This window comes from Gekko japonicus, unplaced genomic scaffold (assembly GCF_001447785.1).
Source record: "Gekko japonicus isolate JY-2015 unplaced genomic scaffold, Gekko_japonicus_V1.1 scaffold4261, whole genome shotgun sequence".
NCBI classification, from domain to species: domain Eukaryota; kingdom Metazoa; phylum Chordata; class Lepidosauria; order Squamata; family Gekkonidae; genus Gekko; species Gekko japonicus.
Window position 1 is genome coordinate 78,869 of NW_015173817.1, and position 14,320 is coordinate 93,188.

Genomic DNA, 14,320 nt, shown 5'->3' on the forward strand with positions numbered 1-14,320 from the left:
GCTCAATTTCATGTTCGTTGCGTCGATGACACTGTCTAACCATCTCATCCTTTGCCGTCCCCGTCTTCTTTGACCTTCAATCTTTCCCAGCATCAGGGTCTTCTCCAGTGAGTGCTCCCTTCTCATTTGGTGGCCAAAGTATTTGAGCTTGAGTTTCAGTATCTGGCCTTCCAGGGAACAGTCAGGGTTGATTTCTTTTAGGATTGACTGATTTGATCTTCTTGCAGTCCAAGGGACTCTCAAGAGTCTTCTCCAGCACCATAGTTCAAAAGAATCTATTCTTCGGTGCTCGGCCTTCCTTATAGTCCTTAGATAAGCATATGGAGCAGAGGTCCATCAGTGGCTATTAGCCACAAGGTATAGATAGGGGCTCTGGTGCAAGTGATGCTCTGTCTTCTTGGTGCTTGGGGGGGGGGTTCTCCCAGGAGAAATCACACTGTGATATTTTAATATGCATAACATTCTTGGTGCAAAGTATGATGAGCACATAGTGTCGTTTATATTAATTGTCAGGCTTATAAAACTCCCAGGAGTTTTTGAAAGATAGAAGCCACTAGGCAGCAAGCAAGGAAGGAGTTTTATCCAGGCTCCTTCCCTGGATTTTCAGCTCACATTAAAAACACAGTACTTTGGGGGGGAAACCCTTGCTCCTAGCAGCAGCAGAACCACTTATTTTTTTCCTAAGTAAAACTGTTCTATCTTTAAAAGTCCTAGCTATGGGCACGAAGACACTGAAAAAGCCTGGCAATCCCTTGTTGTAATTTCTCCTTGTCGTACTCCTTTTCCTATGCTGAACCAATCAGTTGTTCCATATCCGGTTCTCTTCCCTAGCAATTACATAACTTTAAGCACATCAAAGTACCTGTCAGTTTAGGTTGAGCCTTTTCCTCCAATAGCCTTGAACACACGTCCCAAAATTACTGGCTCCATGCCACAAGTATTTCAGCATGCACTGTTATCAGCTTGCATTAGACACAGCTGCAGCACCCATTAATTTTGTCCTGGTCTTAACAATCCGCATCAAAGGAGTTTTGATTTTGCTTGGGACTAACGTGGCTGTCCCGGGAGCTGCGGTGGCTCAAGTGGTTAAGACGCTGAACTGCAGGCTGTGGAAGGTCAGTAGCTCAGCAGTTCGAGACCCGAGTGTGCCGCTCCCGTCTCTAGTTCCAGCTCCTGCCAACCTAGCAGTTCGAAAGCAAGACATTGCAAGTAGATAAATAGGGACCACTTCGGTGGGAAGGTAACAGCGTTCCGTGCGCCTTGGTGTTTAGTCATGCTGGCCACATGATCACGGAAATGTCTTCGGCTTTGAAACGGAGATGAGCACCGCAACCCTAGAGTCGGATTCGACTGGCTTTCAAGCAAGGGAACCTTTACCTTACGTGGCTGTCAGCAACCTATTTCCTTGGCAGTGCTGTTTTCCATCACATTCTTGATTAATTGCTTTGCATTGCCTCGTAGTGGGCTTTTTCGTAAAGAACTCTTAAACATATTGGCGAGATTTAAAAAAAAAGGGGGGCTTTGCATTCAGTGTGTCTTGCTTAATTAGGCTGCCTATCGGTGAAAAGTAGTTGTGTTCTAGGGCACAGAACCACACTTGAAAGACTTGTTGGTCAACATTCCTGTTGACACATCTAAATCTCACCTTAGTAATGTAACCACAAAAGGAAGGAGGTACAAAAATGGCAGGTCGGGGTGATTTGAAGAACCAGCCAGAGACGGTGAGAGCATTGCTTGACAAAAACAAACTGGTGGATCTAATGGGGGCGGCAAGAAGATTGGTGACCTTTGGTTGTAAGAGGCCACTTTGTATTAATATTGGAATATAGAAGCTTTAGTGGAAGACCTCTGAGCACCCGCTCTTGGTCACCACTCCATCTTTGTCAGACTGGCAACAGTAACAAGCAGGAAGCACATTAAAGCAGCATTTTGCACTGATGTCACTTGGCCATCCTCTTAGCCTTGCTGGTCTGCTTTGTTTCTTTTGCTCATTGTATAGAAATTTTGCTTTCTATAATCCATGCCTTCTCCTGTGATTACATTCTGGTAACATGCTGTGTCTTATTTCTTCTCACAAGCCCAAATGGCCTGACCATTTGGCCAGAGAAACTTTATAACCATGCCATATAACCACACATTCTTTCACACCTCTAAGTGGAAGAGGCAGACCTGATGGCTCCTGGCTCTGCCTCACATTCAACAAGTCACGTAGGCGATGGAGAAGCTAGAAGCTGGGTCACCTGACTGCAGGAGGAGTTTCCAAACTTCTAGCCAATCCTATGTTGCAGCTATGACAACCAACAATTGGCCACATCCCTGTCGTGGTTGGCTGGATGGCCACAGCTAATCGTGACTAGATTGGGGTTTGATTGATCCTGAGGGGAATGAGCCCTCTTGGTCTCTGCTCCTGTTCCCTCTGCTTGTTTTATGGCACCTAGAAATGCCGTCTCGTGAGGGACAAAGAACTGTTTTGTGAATTGGACCACATGGTTGAGCAAAGATGGATTTTTTCTTCAAAATCCCTTGGACTGTTTGGATGTTCCTGAACTTGGTAAATATGTATCTTGTACTGTGTAGTTAGGGCAAATCGCCTTAGGCTTGTTATTTTGGTAAACTCTGGTAGTCTGTGTTAAGGTCTGTACTGAATTAAAAAAAAAAATTGTTTCTAAATGGTCTCTGATGTTGTACCTGAGTTCCAAGTCTAAATCTGGTGGCTAACCCTGACCACACATGCTACCTTGGTAAGAGTGTGCATCTCTGAGTGAGTTGCTAATGTGTTAAGTTCCAGATACCAACTGAGAGTTTGAACCTCTAATATCCGGTTGGGGGGAACTAATGTAGAGGTACTGGTGGCACATTGTTCTGAAACCAGAGAGTGTATAGACCATCTCGTGGTTTGTTGTTTAATGTACTGGAAAAGTACAGGATTGCCTCGCATCCCTGGACCGGCCTGAGGGGTTTAATCCTGTACACTCATAAAGCTGACCAACTGGAAATAACCAGAGGAGCAGTACATTTAAACACAGATTAGCTTCACTGCCATATTTTAATTTCTAAATGCCGTTCCAAACACCCTCAAGGGTAGTCATCTATTTCTTCCTGTGCCCATGGATAAAACTGCTGCAGGCACATAACAGAGAATTGCAGCACAATTATATGCACACCTACACATTCAGTGATTATTCCCTGGGTAAGCTCAAGTGGTTAAGACGCTGAACTGCAGGCTGTGGAAGGTCAGTAGTTCAGTGGTTCAAGACCCGGGTGCCGCGTGACAGGGTGAGCTCCCGTCTCTAGTTCCAGCTCCTGCCAACCTAGCAGTTCGAAAGCAAGAAATTGCAAGTAGATAAATAGGGACCACTTCGGTGGGAAGGGAACAGCGTTCCGTGCGCCTTGGTGTTTAGTCATGCCGGCCACATGACCACGGAAACGTCTTCGGACAGCGCTGCCTCTTCGGCTTGGAAACGGAGATGAGCACCGCAACCCTAGAGTCGGACTCGACTGGCTTTCGAGCAAGGGAACCTTTACCTTTAAGGGTCCCTAGCATTCCAGCCTCAGTCTTCCATCCTTTTCTGTACTCAAAAACCTTCCTCAGCAATAATAACACAAGGAGGTCGCTCCACAATTTGGATACTGCACAATCCCTTGCCTTCCACACTGCACCTAGCAGCAATCATAATCTGAGACATTCATACTAACTGGTTTCCAGAAGTGTTGCAGAGGACCCATTAGGAAACCCTTCAATATACTTCGGTGCCCAGAATGGAAGGAAACGCTTTCTCCAACAACCCAGAAACAATTTTTACCAAGTCAAGTGTAACCACCCCAGGTAGGAAACCCTTCAATATACTTCTGTGCCCAGAATGGAAGGAAATTGCTTTCTCCAACAACCCAGAAACAGTTTTTACCAAGTCAAGTGTAACCACCCCAGCATGGAGTTTAGGTGTGGCGTTCAAATGGAAAGCTATGGAAGGCTTCTGCCAGAAAAAAAGATTTACCATGACAGATGCAAGTACGTTACAAATCACACAGATGCAAGGTTTTGGATGCCATTCTGTAGCCGTTTTCTAACCATCACCCTTACACATGTTTTCAGAATGAAAAACACAATCCCTAAGGGATTGCAATTTTAATAGCTTTAACTCAAAACATAAAATAAAGGAATTGCAACCCTCACTGTTGTGAGAGCAGGGCTAATGTCTATTGCAGCATTTTCTGGATGAGAAACTTCAAAGGGAGGCCCAATGCTTACTGCATTTTAAGTGGCAGTCTTAAGCAGGTCTAACACAGAATCCTACTCTGGTCTATTCTTTCTCCCCAGGAAAGGATTCTTAGGATGCCACTGCTTTGTCTAGGACACAACAGCTCAGTTAAACCTTATATATGCCCACTGGACTATTGGAAAAGAGAATGCAACATCTTCAAAAGCAATGTGACGGTTTACGACTTTCCACGTAGAAAAACCTTTTCCAGTGGTGTGCATATTTTGCAATTAGTTCATCAGTCATGAAGCCAATGGTACATTTTCCCCTGTACCTAGATTTCCATACTGGATGACTGCTTTGTACAAACACATACACATGGAGCTGCTTTATACTCAGTCCGACAAGACTGGCAGCAGCGTCTCAAGGTCCCCGCCCAATTATTCCACATTACCTACAAAACTTGATCCTTCCAATTAACCTAATTAACCGGAAATGTCCGGGATCAGACCAGGGATGAACTGCCTACAAAGCAGATGTTCTACCACTGACCCACGGCCAACCCCCATCCAAACCAACCCTTCCAGCTAGATGAGCAGCTTGATACTTCCAATTAACCTAATTAACTGGAAATGTCCAGGATCAGACCAGGGACGAACTGCCTGCAAAGCAGATGTTCTACCACTGACCCACGGCCAACCCCCATCCAAACCAACCCTTCCAGCTAGATGAGCAGAAAACTTACCCCTTCTGGTCATCCACTCACTATACTTCTAACAAACAGGAGTCTGGTGGCACCTTAAAGACTAAACAAACGTTATTCGTGGACTACAGCCTGCTCGCACAGATGTTACGTGTAGATTCTGCCTATGTTTCAGGGCATCGCTAGGCCGCCCTCTGCCCTACATAATGCACCGTCCTCCCCAGAAGTTCCCAGGGAGGGTGTCTGGAAAGAACGCATGACATACTGCATCTAGACAGCAGCTGAGAGCTTTTCTTTTCCCAGTCTAGCAATACAGCCATGTCCACTGAAGTACACGTGCGCCAGTTAAAGTTACAAGATGTACATACACCTTCCAAGCAGATCTCGGCAAGCCCTTCCTCTACCACCCAAAAAAAGGCAGGAGTCAAAAGTTTTATAAAAACATGGTTTCTTTTTTTTTAATAAAAAACATGGTCACTAGCCAACATGAATTGTCACCGACATTACCTTAAGAACTGAGACTGTCCAGTGTGTCTCAAATTCTTGTAGTCATTAGCATCACACAAGTTTTTTCACCTTGGAATACAGTCTAAAGAGGCATAATTTATAGAAGGGACCAGGGCCTTATTCTGTGCCTCTGAAGACACAACAGAAGCCCCTATTCAGAAGTTTTCTTACACCTTTACAAAAGCCAAAAGTGGCTATTTGGGTACCATTCAGTCCAAGTTTTTTATCATGTACAGACAGAAGGAAAGTAAGTGGTTACTCCGGTGGAAGAAATTCCAAGCTTGAAAGTGTAAAAACAGGGCATCCCAACTGCCGTAACTTTTTTTTTTTGCAAAGGACAATTCATTCCTGTAGATCCTTGGAGCCACAAGTTGCTCCAAACTGATCTGTACTTCTACCCTCCTGTTATGCTCACAGATCTCATTCAGCTTAAGTTCACATCATCAGCTGCACCCTGTTGTTCCACTGTAGAAGCACAGCCTGACACTGGAGTTAAGTCAGACACCAAGAACCTGTAATTTTTAATTAATGTAAGAACTCATCAAATCAGAACAAGAAGAGGAACGTCAAAGAGAACTAGGAAGAGGAAGAGAAAAAACCAGATGCAGAAGGGTTTCAAGCAAATCATTAGCACAGAACTCATCTGTATTAATCCTCCTAAAGTCTGCAGTTCAGCACCTGGCCTCAGTTTTTAAGAGAAATTCTTTTGTAAAACCAGGGTATTATAATTAGCACAATACTCTGGAAGATGCTGTTTTGAAGTATCACAGTCAGCAGAGAGGCAAAGTGTAAAAACCAGTCGGCATATCCCAGTCACACACGTTAACATGCTGCAAGGCCTGCTCCCAAACGGGGGCCAGGCTGCACCAAACCTTGCAGACACAAGAGGGATTCGGGTAGAACACTAATTTGGCACAAGTCGGAAAGAGGTTGCTGTTTGCATAGAGTGGGAGCAGAAGGAGTTGGGGTACTCCCCCCACTTGCCCCGAGGCACTTTGATACGGCACGTCCCACTGGCTCTTAATTTGGACACTAACATACCACTGCCAGGAGGGAAGGAGGACAGAAACTCAAGGGAAGTTCTGAAGTAAACATCAGTGGTGAGCAGGGCCACACGGCCCGGCAACCATTTTATGGGCACCCGACCAGAGGCTCAGTGAGAAATGTCCTGTTCTCCAGACTGACTGAGGCGAGAGCAGTAGCGCATCAGAGGCTTATGAAGCCCAAATTCATCCTCTCCGCTTCACTGTACTCGGCCACGTTTTTCCTTTTCACCCGCCTCCGGTCACTCTTCTTGCTCGGCCTAGTGCAGACGGAAGGGAAACACGCTTTTGCGTTCCAAGGCAAAGGTGGGCCTTGGTTCTTCGCAGGGCCTGGAAGCCGCGCTGAGGTAGTTTTGAGAACCACACCAAAGTCGCAATTTGTAGTAGGGGGAGAGCTGGCACTGTTGACGGAGGAATACCCAGAGCTGGCTTCCAAGGTGGATTCTCGCAGGGTGTGACACACGAGCCACTTCTTCACCCCACCTGGCGGGTCATTTTTCCTCAGGTCATGTGCCGACCCATCCTTAGCAAGGCACTCTTCATCACTGGATTCTTGACAGCAGTGGTCTTTAGGATCCACGTAGACTACAGCTACATCCAGGACACTACTGGGAGCTGTAACTGCACAGCAGGAAAAGAGAAATACAAATTATAGTAGCTATGTGAAACTTTCCGAATTCCAGTGGATTACACCATACAAGTACCAAATGGCAAGTTATTTCATTTCCCAGTTCCAGCTGCTTTATTTCCTTTTCTTGCTATACAGCATTAGCATACGGCAGGTGATAAAACAGTTCTACACTAAAAATCTCCATCTTTGGCCAAGCAGTTTATTAAATCTATACAAATAATAGGAGGGCTTTTTCTGGGGGCTGGCAGATTGCACATTTCTTTGAAGTTTGCTATGAGTTACATTCTCAGGTGGTCCCCCCCCCCAATAATAAAACACATTTTGAAGGAGTTTCTTATTGGGCTGGGGGGGAAGGCAGAAAGGGGAACATTCAAACACACAGTCTAAAGAAGTATTGCTTATCACTTGACTGCATCCCATAAACTTAACACACACACACCCTTTTCCATATATATATATTTTTTAATCCCCTGAAGACAGGGTAGCTCTATTTATTTCTTGTTACACCTACAAACTAAAAGACAGATAAGAAGGGAAGGAAACAGAACCCCGGGATTTGAAGACAGAAAATCAAACCCACACTATAACTAAAAGCCCAAGAGTAGAGATCATTAACAGTTAGTATTCAGTTAGTTTTATATATTCCACCCTTCAGTTTTAACCAATAAGAGAATTAGTCGGTTCATGTTAGTATTCCAGTTCATTCAAGTGCATGCCGAGAATCTTCCACCATCATCTTCGTTTGCAAGTCTTTAAAGTTTAAAGCGTTACTTCGGTCCTCTTAATCTTAAATCATATGCATCTCTGGCTGGAACTCCTTCTGCTAGTTCCAGGTCATCGGCTGAGTCCTTCTCTGCAGCACCTGCTCCGCCGCAACCCTTTCCCATATTCTTGACAGCAAAACCAATACCCCCCAAAAAAGATGAACAACAAAAACTTACCATCCCCTTCTTTCTCGCCTTCACTTTCTTGATCTCCTTCATAACCCGAGCAGGAATCCAAGCTCCAGTCTAGGAAATTGTCCAGAAGGCTCTCCTCCTGGTTGGACAGCTCAGCAGTGGGGGTTGTTACGAAGCTGCCCCTGTCTTCCTGGATGCTGTCTTCTCTTCTCCTGTGCCAAGAATACAGTCGTTCATACAGATTCCCCAAACGCAATCTCCCTTATATATAAAAGCCGAAGGGTGGTGGCACTTCTCTAGAACATTCCACACGCTCCGGAATTGGTTGGCGCCCTGGTGTGTCACTCAGAATCTGTCCCTATCCACTGGCTGCATTGCTTGAGTCTCGCCTCCAACATTCTAAACAGTTTGCTGTTCCTCTCCCCCCCATAGCCAGTCAGAACACAGAGGTCGTTTGCATATGCGAGCTTTTGTGCACGCACCCTTCTTTAGATATCATTGTATCTGAGGAAGTGTGCGTGCACACGAAAGCTCATACCTTGAAAAAACCTTTGTTGGTCTTAAAGGTGCCACTCTGGACTCGAAATCTGTTCTACTGCTTCAGACCAACGTGGCTGCCCACCTGCATGTTTCCAATTTACACTCTCACCCCAAACAGGTTCCCCAAAGCATCTTCACAATACAAAATGCTATATGTACCCTTTGAATAATTATAGCACTGCAGCCATAAAAAACGATTAAAAACAAACATTTAAACCACCACCACAGAAAAAGCCAACCCAGAACAAACAATAGCCCAAAAAAGGAACAGAAAAACAAGACCCAAAAGGAAACCATCTACTGAAAGTCTAAGGGAAGCCATCAGTGAGAATGGATAGCTGAGTAAATAAGGGGACAGATCAGTCTTTCTTGCATGTGACGAACACCCAATTAAACAAGTAAGCAGCTATTTTCTTAGGTGGTTTCTTCCCACCTAGGCCTGAGCCTTAACACAAGTTAAGAAGAGGCCAGCTGCTTTTCTTGTGCTTCTCTCATTCGTACTGGACAACCCTGTAAAAAGGAAAGGATACAAAAGGGTACCTTGATGACAGAAGTGCAGCACCGCTGGCCTGACAAGGCCTCAAGCACGGAAGTGAGAGTCCCAATGGAAGAAATTTGCTTACCTTTTAGTTCGTTTCCCAGATGGAGAAGCAAGGAAGGTTTCTACTGTGCTTGCAGGCCAAGAATTGGGCTCCGGGTCTTCCTGCTTCACTCCTAGCAGCGCACAGAGCTGGCTATAACTCATCACCTACAAGCAGAGAAACCCGGTGACAGTTCCAACAGCTACTGCTGCCCAGCCTAGCCAGGGGTCCCAAAGTGGACCAGATCCTGGTCAAATATTGCCAACCAACCTGACTAGTCAAATATGCCCCAGATGCTTTGCGTGCAGATAGTCGTTTGCCCCCCCCCCCATTTTTTCATTGCAATGTCATTCTAAAGGGCAGGCATGACAGCTGCCAGCCCCTTCACTTTGCAAAAGCCGGGGACAAACCCAGCAGCATTGCATAAATAAAATATACATTTTGATAAGTGTGGGCAAGGCTCAGCGATTAGGCACACCGATCCTGATTCGAGCCCATATTTCCAGACTCTGTAAACATCTGGATTGATCAGTAACTCTGATCAATCCAGAGTCCAGACCTTTGCACATCCCTGGACCTGTGGGCATGTTAAAGACGGTAGCTCGTTAATCGTTGTACTATGTAAAGCATCCTTAAGAAAGTATCCGTCTTCCCCGGTGTCTGTACGTGCAAGTTCCAACCTCACCCTATGGTGGGTGGGGTGGGGGGCATAAAATAAACGCTTGCTGCCTTGAGAGGCAGACTGATTTCTCTACCCTCAAGAGAGCTGTCTCGCGTGATTCAGGCATGGACGGCTTCAAAAGGGAATTAGATAAGCATATGGAGCAGAGGTCCATCAGTGGCTATTAGCCACAAGGTATAGATAGGGGCTCTGGGGCAAGTGATGCTCTATCTTCTTGGTGCTTGGAGGGGGGGTCAACAGTGGGAGGGCTTCTAATGTCCTGGCCCCACTGGTGGACCTCCTGATGGCACTGGTATTTCTGGCCACTGTGTGATACAGAGTGTTGGACTGGATGGGCCTTTGGCCTGATCCAACATTGGCCTCTCTTATGTTCTTATGATTCCTTCAGATAAGATTTATTTTGAGATTAGCTCGACCCTTTTAACACTGAGGGTCTTGTAAAAAGCAACAACAACAATGACCTAGCTTTCTCATAACAGATGCTGGCAGCAGCTTATAGAGCAATTCAGCTACAGTACCTCTGTAGAGCATCAGCCAGCCAGCCAGACCTGTTTCCACTCATTTCAGGATCGCTGCACTCACAAAATACATGCCACTCCCTGTCCTGTATAAGGAATTCCACCAAGCGATCCTGCCATGCTTTGCCTTACTGATATCCCAGGAAGTTCCCCCACCCCTGTCGCTTATTCCCTATGGTCAAGAACACAGACAGTGAGCCAAGGTGTTCAACGTACCTCTTCCTTGCTGATCTCTTCATAGCGCTCGTCTTCAAACCGTTGCTTCACAGCAGTCAAGGACACCTGCCTATAGTCCTTTGGAACATCATCGTGGAAGCTTTTGAGGGAGACAAGTACAAACCTTTCAAAGATTCACTGGGTAATTTTCAAACAGACTAAGAATCATACAGGGGCAATATTCCTTTGTATGTCATCATGGCCTCCCCCCCCACTTTGCGGTAAAAAGGTAAAGGTAAAGGTTCCCTTGCTCGAAAGCCAGTCGAATCCGACTCTAGGGGGCAGTGCTCATCTCCGTTTCCAAGCTGAAGAGCCAGCGCTTAATTACAATGGTTGCAATGGAGATACAGAAATGTGTTTGTATTGTGTTAGCAAGGATGCAGAATGCAAAACTGCCTGTTTAACCTTCACCTGGCAATAAATATTAGGATTTCTAGAGTTGAACAGATTTGTGTTTCTGCAAAATGTATCAAAAACATTAACTGTTTCACCTTTCTGATAAAGTTATTGCCATAATAAACAAGCTTTTCCTCTCCTGCTTCCTGTGACCTTTTGCATAAGATAGCCATAGAGTAATCATAATGCGGTGGGGGGAAGACTCCCAAGAACTTCTGAGAATCTTGATCTTTTCCCCAACATTCAAAAGTCAGCAAAGCCTACCAAGGGTAAGCAGAAGGCGCGTGTACGACTTCCTCCGGCCTGTTCCTTCGAACAGGAAGTTACTGTCGCAGCCTGTTATTAGCATGGCCATATGAGCAGAGTTTGAATGAGGACCCAGGCTTTGGAAGGCATCAGAGACACTGGCTTGACCCACTGGCTCATATGTCACTTTTCTAAATTCAAGAGTCTCCTAAGCAACAGCAGCTTTTTTTTTAGGATCTGGCACTAGGCTGCATTTGCAGATGGCAAACGGGTGTCAGGCCCCTGCCTCTCTTTACAGGTTCCAGCAAGAAAACAGCCTACCAAGCCCACTCAGAGGCAATCCCTTTTTTAAAAGGAGGAGGTGGCGGCGGAGATTGGATTTATACCCCGCCCTTCACTACCCAAGGGAGTCTCAGAGCGGCTTACAAACTCCTTTCCCTTCCCCTACCCCACAACAGACACCATGTGAGGTAGGTGGGGCTGAGAGAGCTCTTGACAGAAACTGTCCTTGAGACAACAGCTCTGACAAAACTATGGCTTGCCCAAGTTCATCCAGCAGCTGCAAGTGGAGGAGTGGGGAATCAAACCTGTTTCTCCCAGACTAGAGCCCATGCACTTAACCACCACACCAAACTGGCACAGGCAAGGCTCTTTCTTACGAAACCCTGAGGTCATGCTACTTCCTGTGACATGCTTTTGACTCAGTGGATCCCATGTTGCTGTCCAGGGAGGGATTAAAAGTGGGCTCCCGGAAAGCTGAAGACATCTGCCCTATAAAATCTCATGCAAGTCTAGAGATATAAAATTTCTGGAAATTTTGAAGCTCGGAAAAAAACCCGGTTTTTTTCCGGGAAAAAACTGGAAATTTTCGGAAAAATTGAAAAAATGCTACATTAGCATTTCTTTTGTCTTTTCTAGATTGAATGTCATTCTGCCTGTTGAAGCCATATGGCCTGCACATTTGGCCAGAAAAACTTGATAGCCCTGCCATATAACCACACATTCTTTCACACCTCTAAGGGGGAGCCCTCCCATTGGGAATGACCAGTTATAGGCCCATTCCAGTCACAAAGTAGCCCTGGCCAGGAGCCAATTGCGAGTTCCCTTGCTCGAAAGCCAGTCGAGTCCGACTCTAGAGTTGCGGTGCTCATCTCCATTTCAAAGTCGAAGAGCCAGCGCTGTCCGAAGACGTTTCCGTGGTCATGTGGCCGGCATGACTAAACACCAAGGCGCACGGAACGCTGTTATTTTCCCACCGAAGTGGTACCTATTTATCTACTTGCAATTTCTTGCTTTCGAACTGCTAGGTTGGCAGGAGCTGGAACTAGAGATGGGAGCTCACTCCATCATGCGGCACCCGGGTCTCGAACTGCTGAACTACTGACCTTCCACAGCCTGCAGTTCAGTGTCTTAACCACTTGAGCCAATTATTAGTTGTCATGGGTGCATGTGGGGATAGGCTGGGAGTTTGGGAACTCCTTCTGCAGTCAGGTGACCCAACCTCCAGCCTTTCCCATCGCCTACATGACTTTTGGCCTGTGGCCAGGCTGAGCCATCATGTCTGCCTCCCCCCTTAGAGGTGTGAAAGAATGTGTGGTCATATGGCAGGGCTATAAAGTTTCTCCAGCCAAATGTGCAGGCCATATGGCTTCAACAGGAAACAAGGCACAGCCTGTTATCAGAAAGATATCACAGGAGAATGCAGGAGACATCTAGAAATCAATATTCCTATACAGAAGGAAGAAAGCATGGACCAGGGAAGTAGTCCCACTGAGCTTGACTAACAGCTGGACAGAAAGATCTTCCGTTGCCCCCTCCCCACCACCACAAGGCCATACGATTTTTACCATTTCTTGTGGAGACTCAGCATACAGAGCTTCAGCTCTTCAAGGGAAAACCCCGTGCATTCTGATAACTGGCTTGTCCAAGGATGACCTAAGAGGGGGGAAAAATTAAAACACAAAAATTCACAACACTATGTGGAGTAATTTCCCTGGAAGCCTCCTCTGTCCTTGCAGGGGGCTGCTCCAACATGATCTGCTGGGTCAGAGGAGGGCTCTTTTTGTTGTAGGAACTCCTTTGCATATTAGGCCACACACCCCCCCTAATGTAGCCAATCCTCCAAGAGCTTACAGAGCTCTTCTTACAGGGGCTACTGTAAGCTCTTGGAGGATTGGCTACATTAGGGGGGGTGTCGCCTAATATGCAAATGAGTACCTGCTACAAAAAGAGCCCCCAGGAGAACAATGCATCCAGTCAAGGCACCGGGGGGGATGCCAAAAAGCATCACTCACCTTGCCGGTGCAGGAGTTTGGCGAGTAACAACGCTGCGGCAGACAGGCAGGCAGGAGAGTACTGGCAGAGACCCGTGTTGAGGAGCGAGAGTTCACAGATGAAGCTGTACAGGTGCACAGTCCTTCTCTCCAGTGGGATTATGTTCAGTAGCACTTCCCTGTAGTCCACGATAGTAGGGACCTTTAAAATGAGAGAGTGCAAAAGGATGTTGACTGGGAAGAGAGGAATCAATCAATCTAGGAAACACGGGGAAAATGAATACTTTGCGAGGTTCCTACACTTGGTACTCTACATGTTCCTCAACTTTGATAATGTGTCAGTTTCAGCTCTTCCACCTTGCTGGACGAGGGGAATGCTGAAGACATAGTTTATCTTGATTTCAGTAAGGCTTTTGATAAGGTTACACATAACATTCTGGTTGGCAAATTGGTGAAATGTGGCTTGGATCCTATGACTGTTAAGTGGATCTGTAACTGGTTGACAGATCGCACCCAAAGAGTGCTTGCGAAGGGTTCCTCATCCTCTTAGACAGGAGTGACAAGTGGAGGGCCTCAGAGATCTGTCGTGGGACCTGTTTTGTTCAAAATCTTTATAGATGACCAGGAGAAAGGCCCGTTGCGGACAGGTATGTGACGGACGCTAGCAATCGTTCCCGGGTGAGGGAGGGGGTCAGGAGGGGGAGTGCTCTGGGTGGCACTTCCCCCATGGGCGCCTCGGCGGGAGGGGAGGAGAAGCCACGGGGAGGGCCGTAAAGGGCTCGGGCGCATCGGCGGGCAGGCCAGGAGGGGGCGGTGGGGCCCGTGGCCAGCTTCTCCCTTTCGGCCGCCTCGGTGGGAGGGCAGGAGAAGCCACGGGGAGGGCTTG

At 46.6% G+C, this 14,320-nt stretch overlaps 1 protein-coding gene across 1 annotated transcript in view; it reads right to left on the reverse strand.

Moving 5' to 3' along the window:
• Positions 1–6,213: 6,213 nt before the first annotated feature.
• The window catches only part of CCNF (cyclin F), a gene marked incomplete at its 5' end in the record, with an annotated part of 11,364 nt that continues 3,257 nt past the window's right edge, over positions 6,214–14,320 (reverse strand). The window contains 6 exons of the mRNA XM_015423592.1: positions 6,214–7,073; positions 8,025–8,194; positions 9,146–9,270; positions 10,520–10,619; positions 13,009–13,096; positions 13,456–13,636. Coding sequence (XP_015279078.1) covers positions 6,616–7,073; positions 8,025–8,194; positions 9,146–9,270; positions 10,520–10,619; positions 13,009–13,096; positions 13,456–13,636 — 1,122 coding nt within the window. The remainder of the gene's footprint in view (positions 7,074–8,024; positions 8,195–9,145; positions 9,271–10,519; positions 10,620–13,008; positions 13,097–13,455; positions 13,637–14,320) is intronic.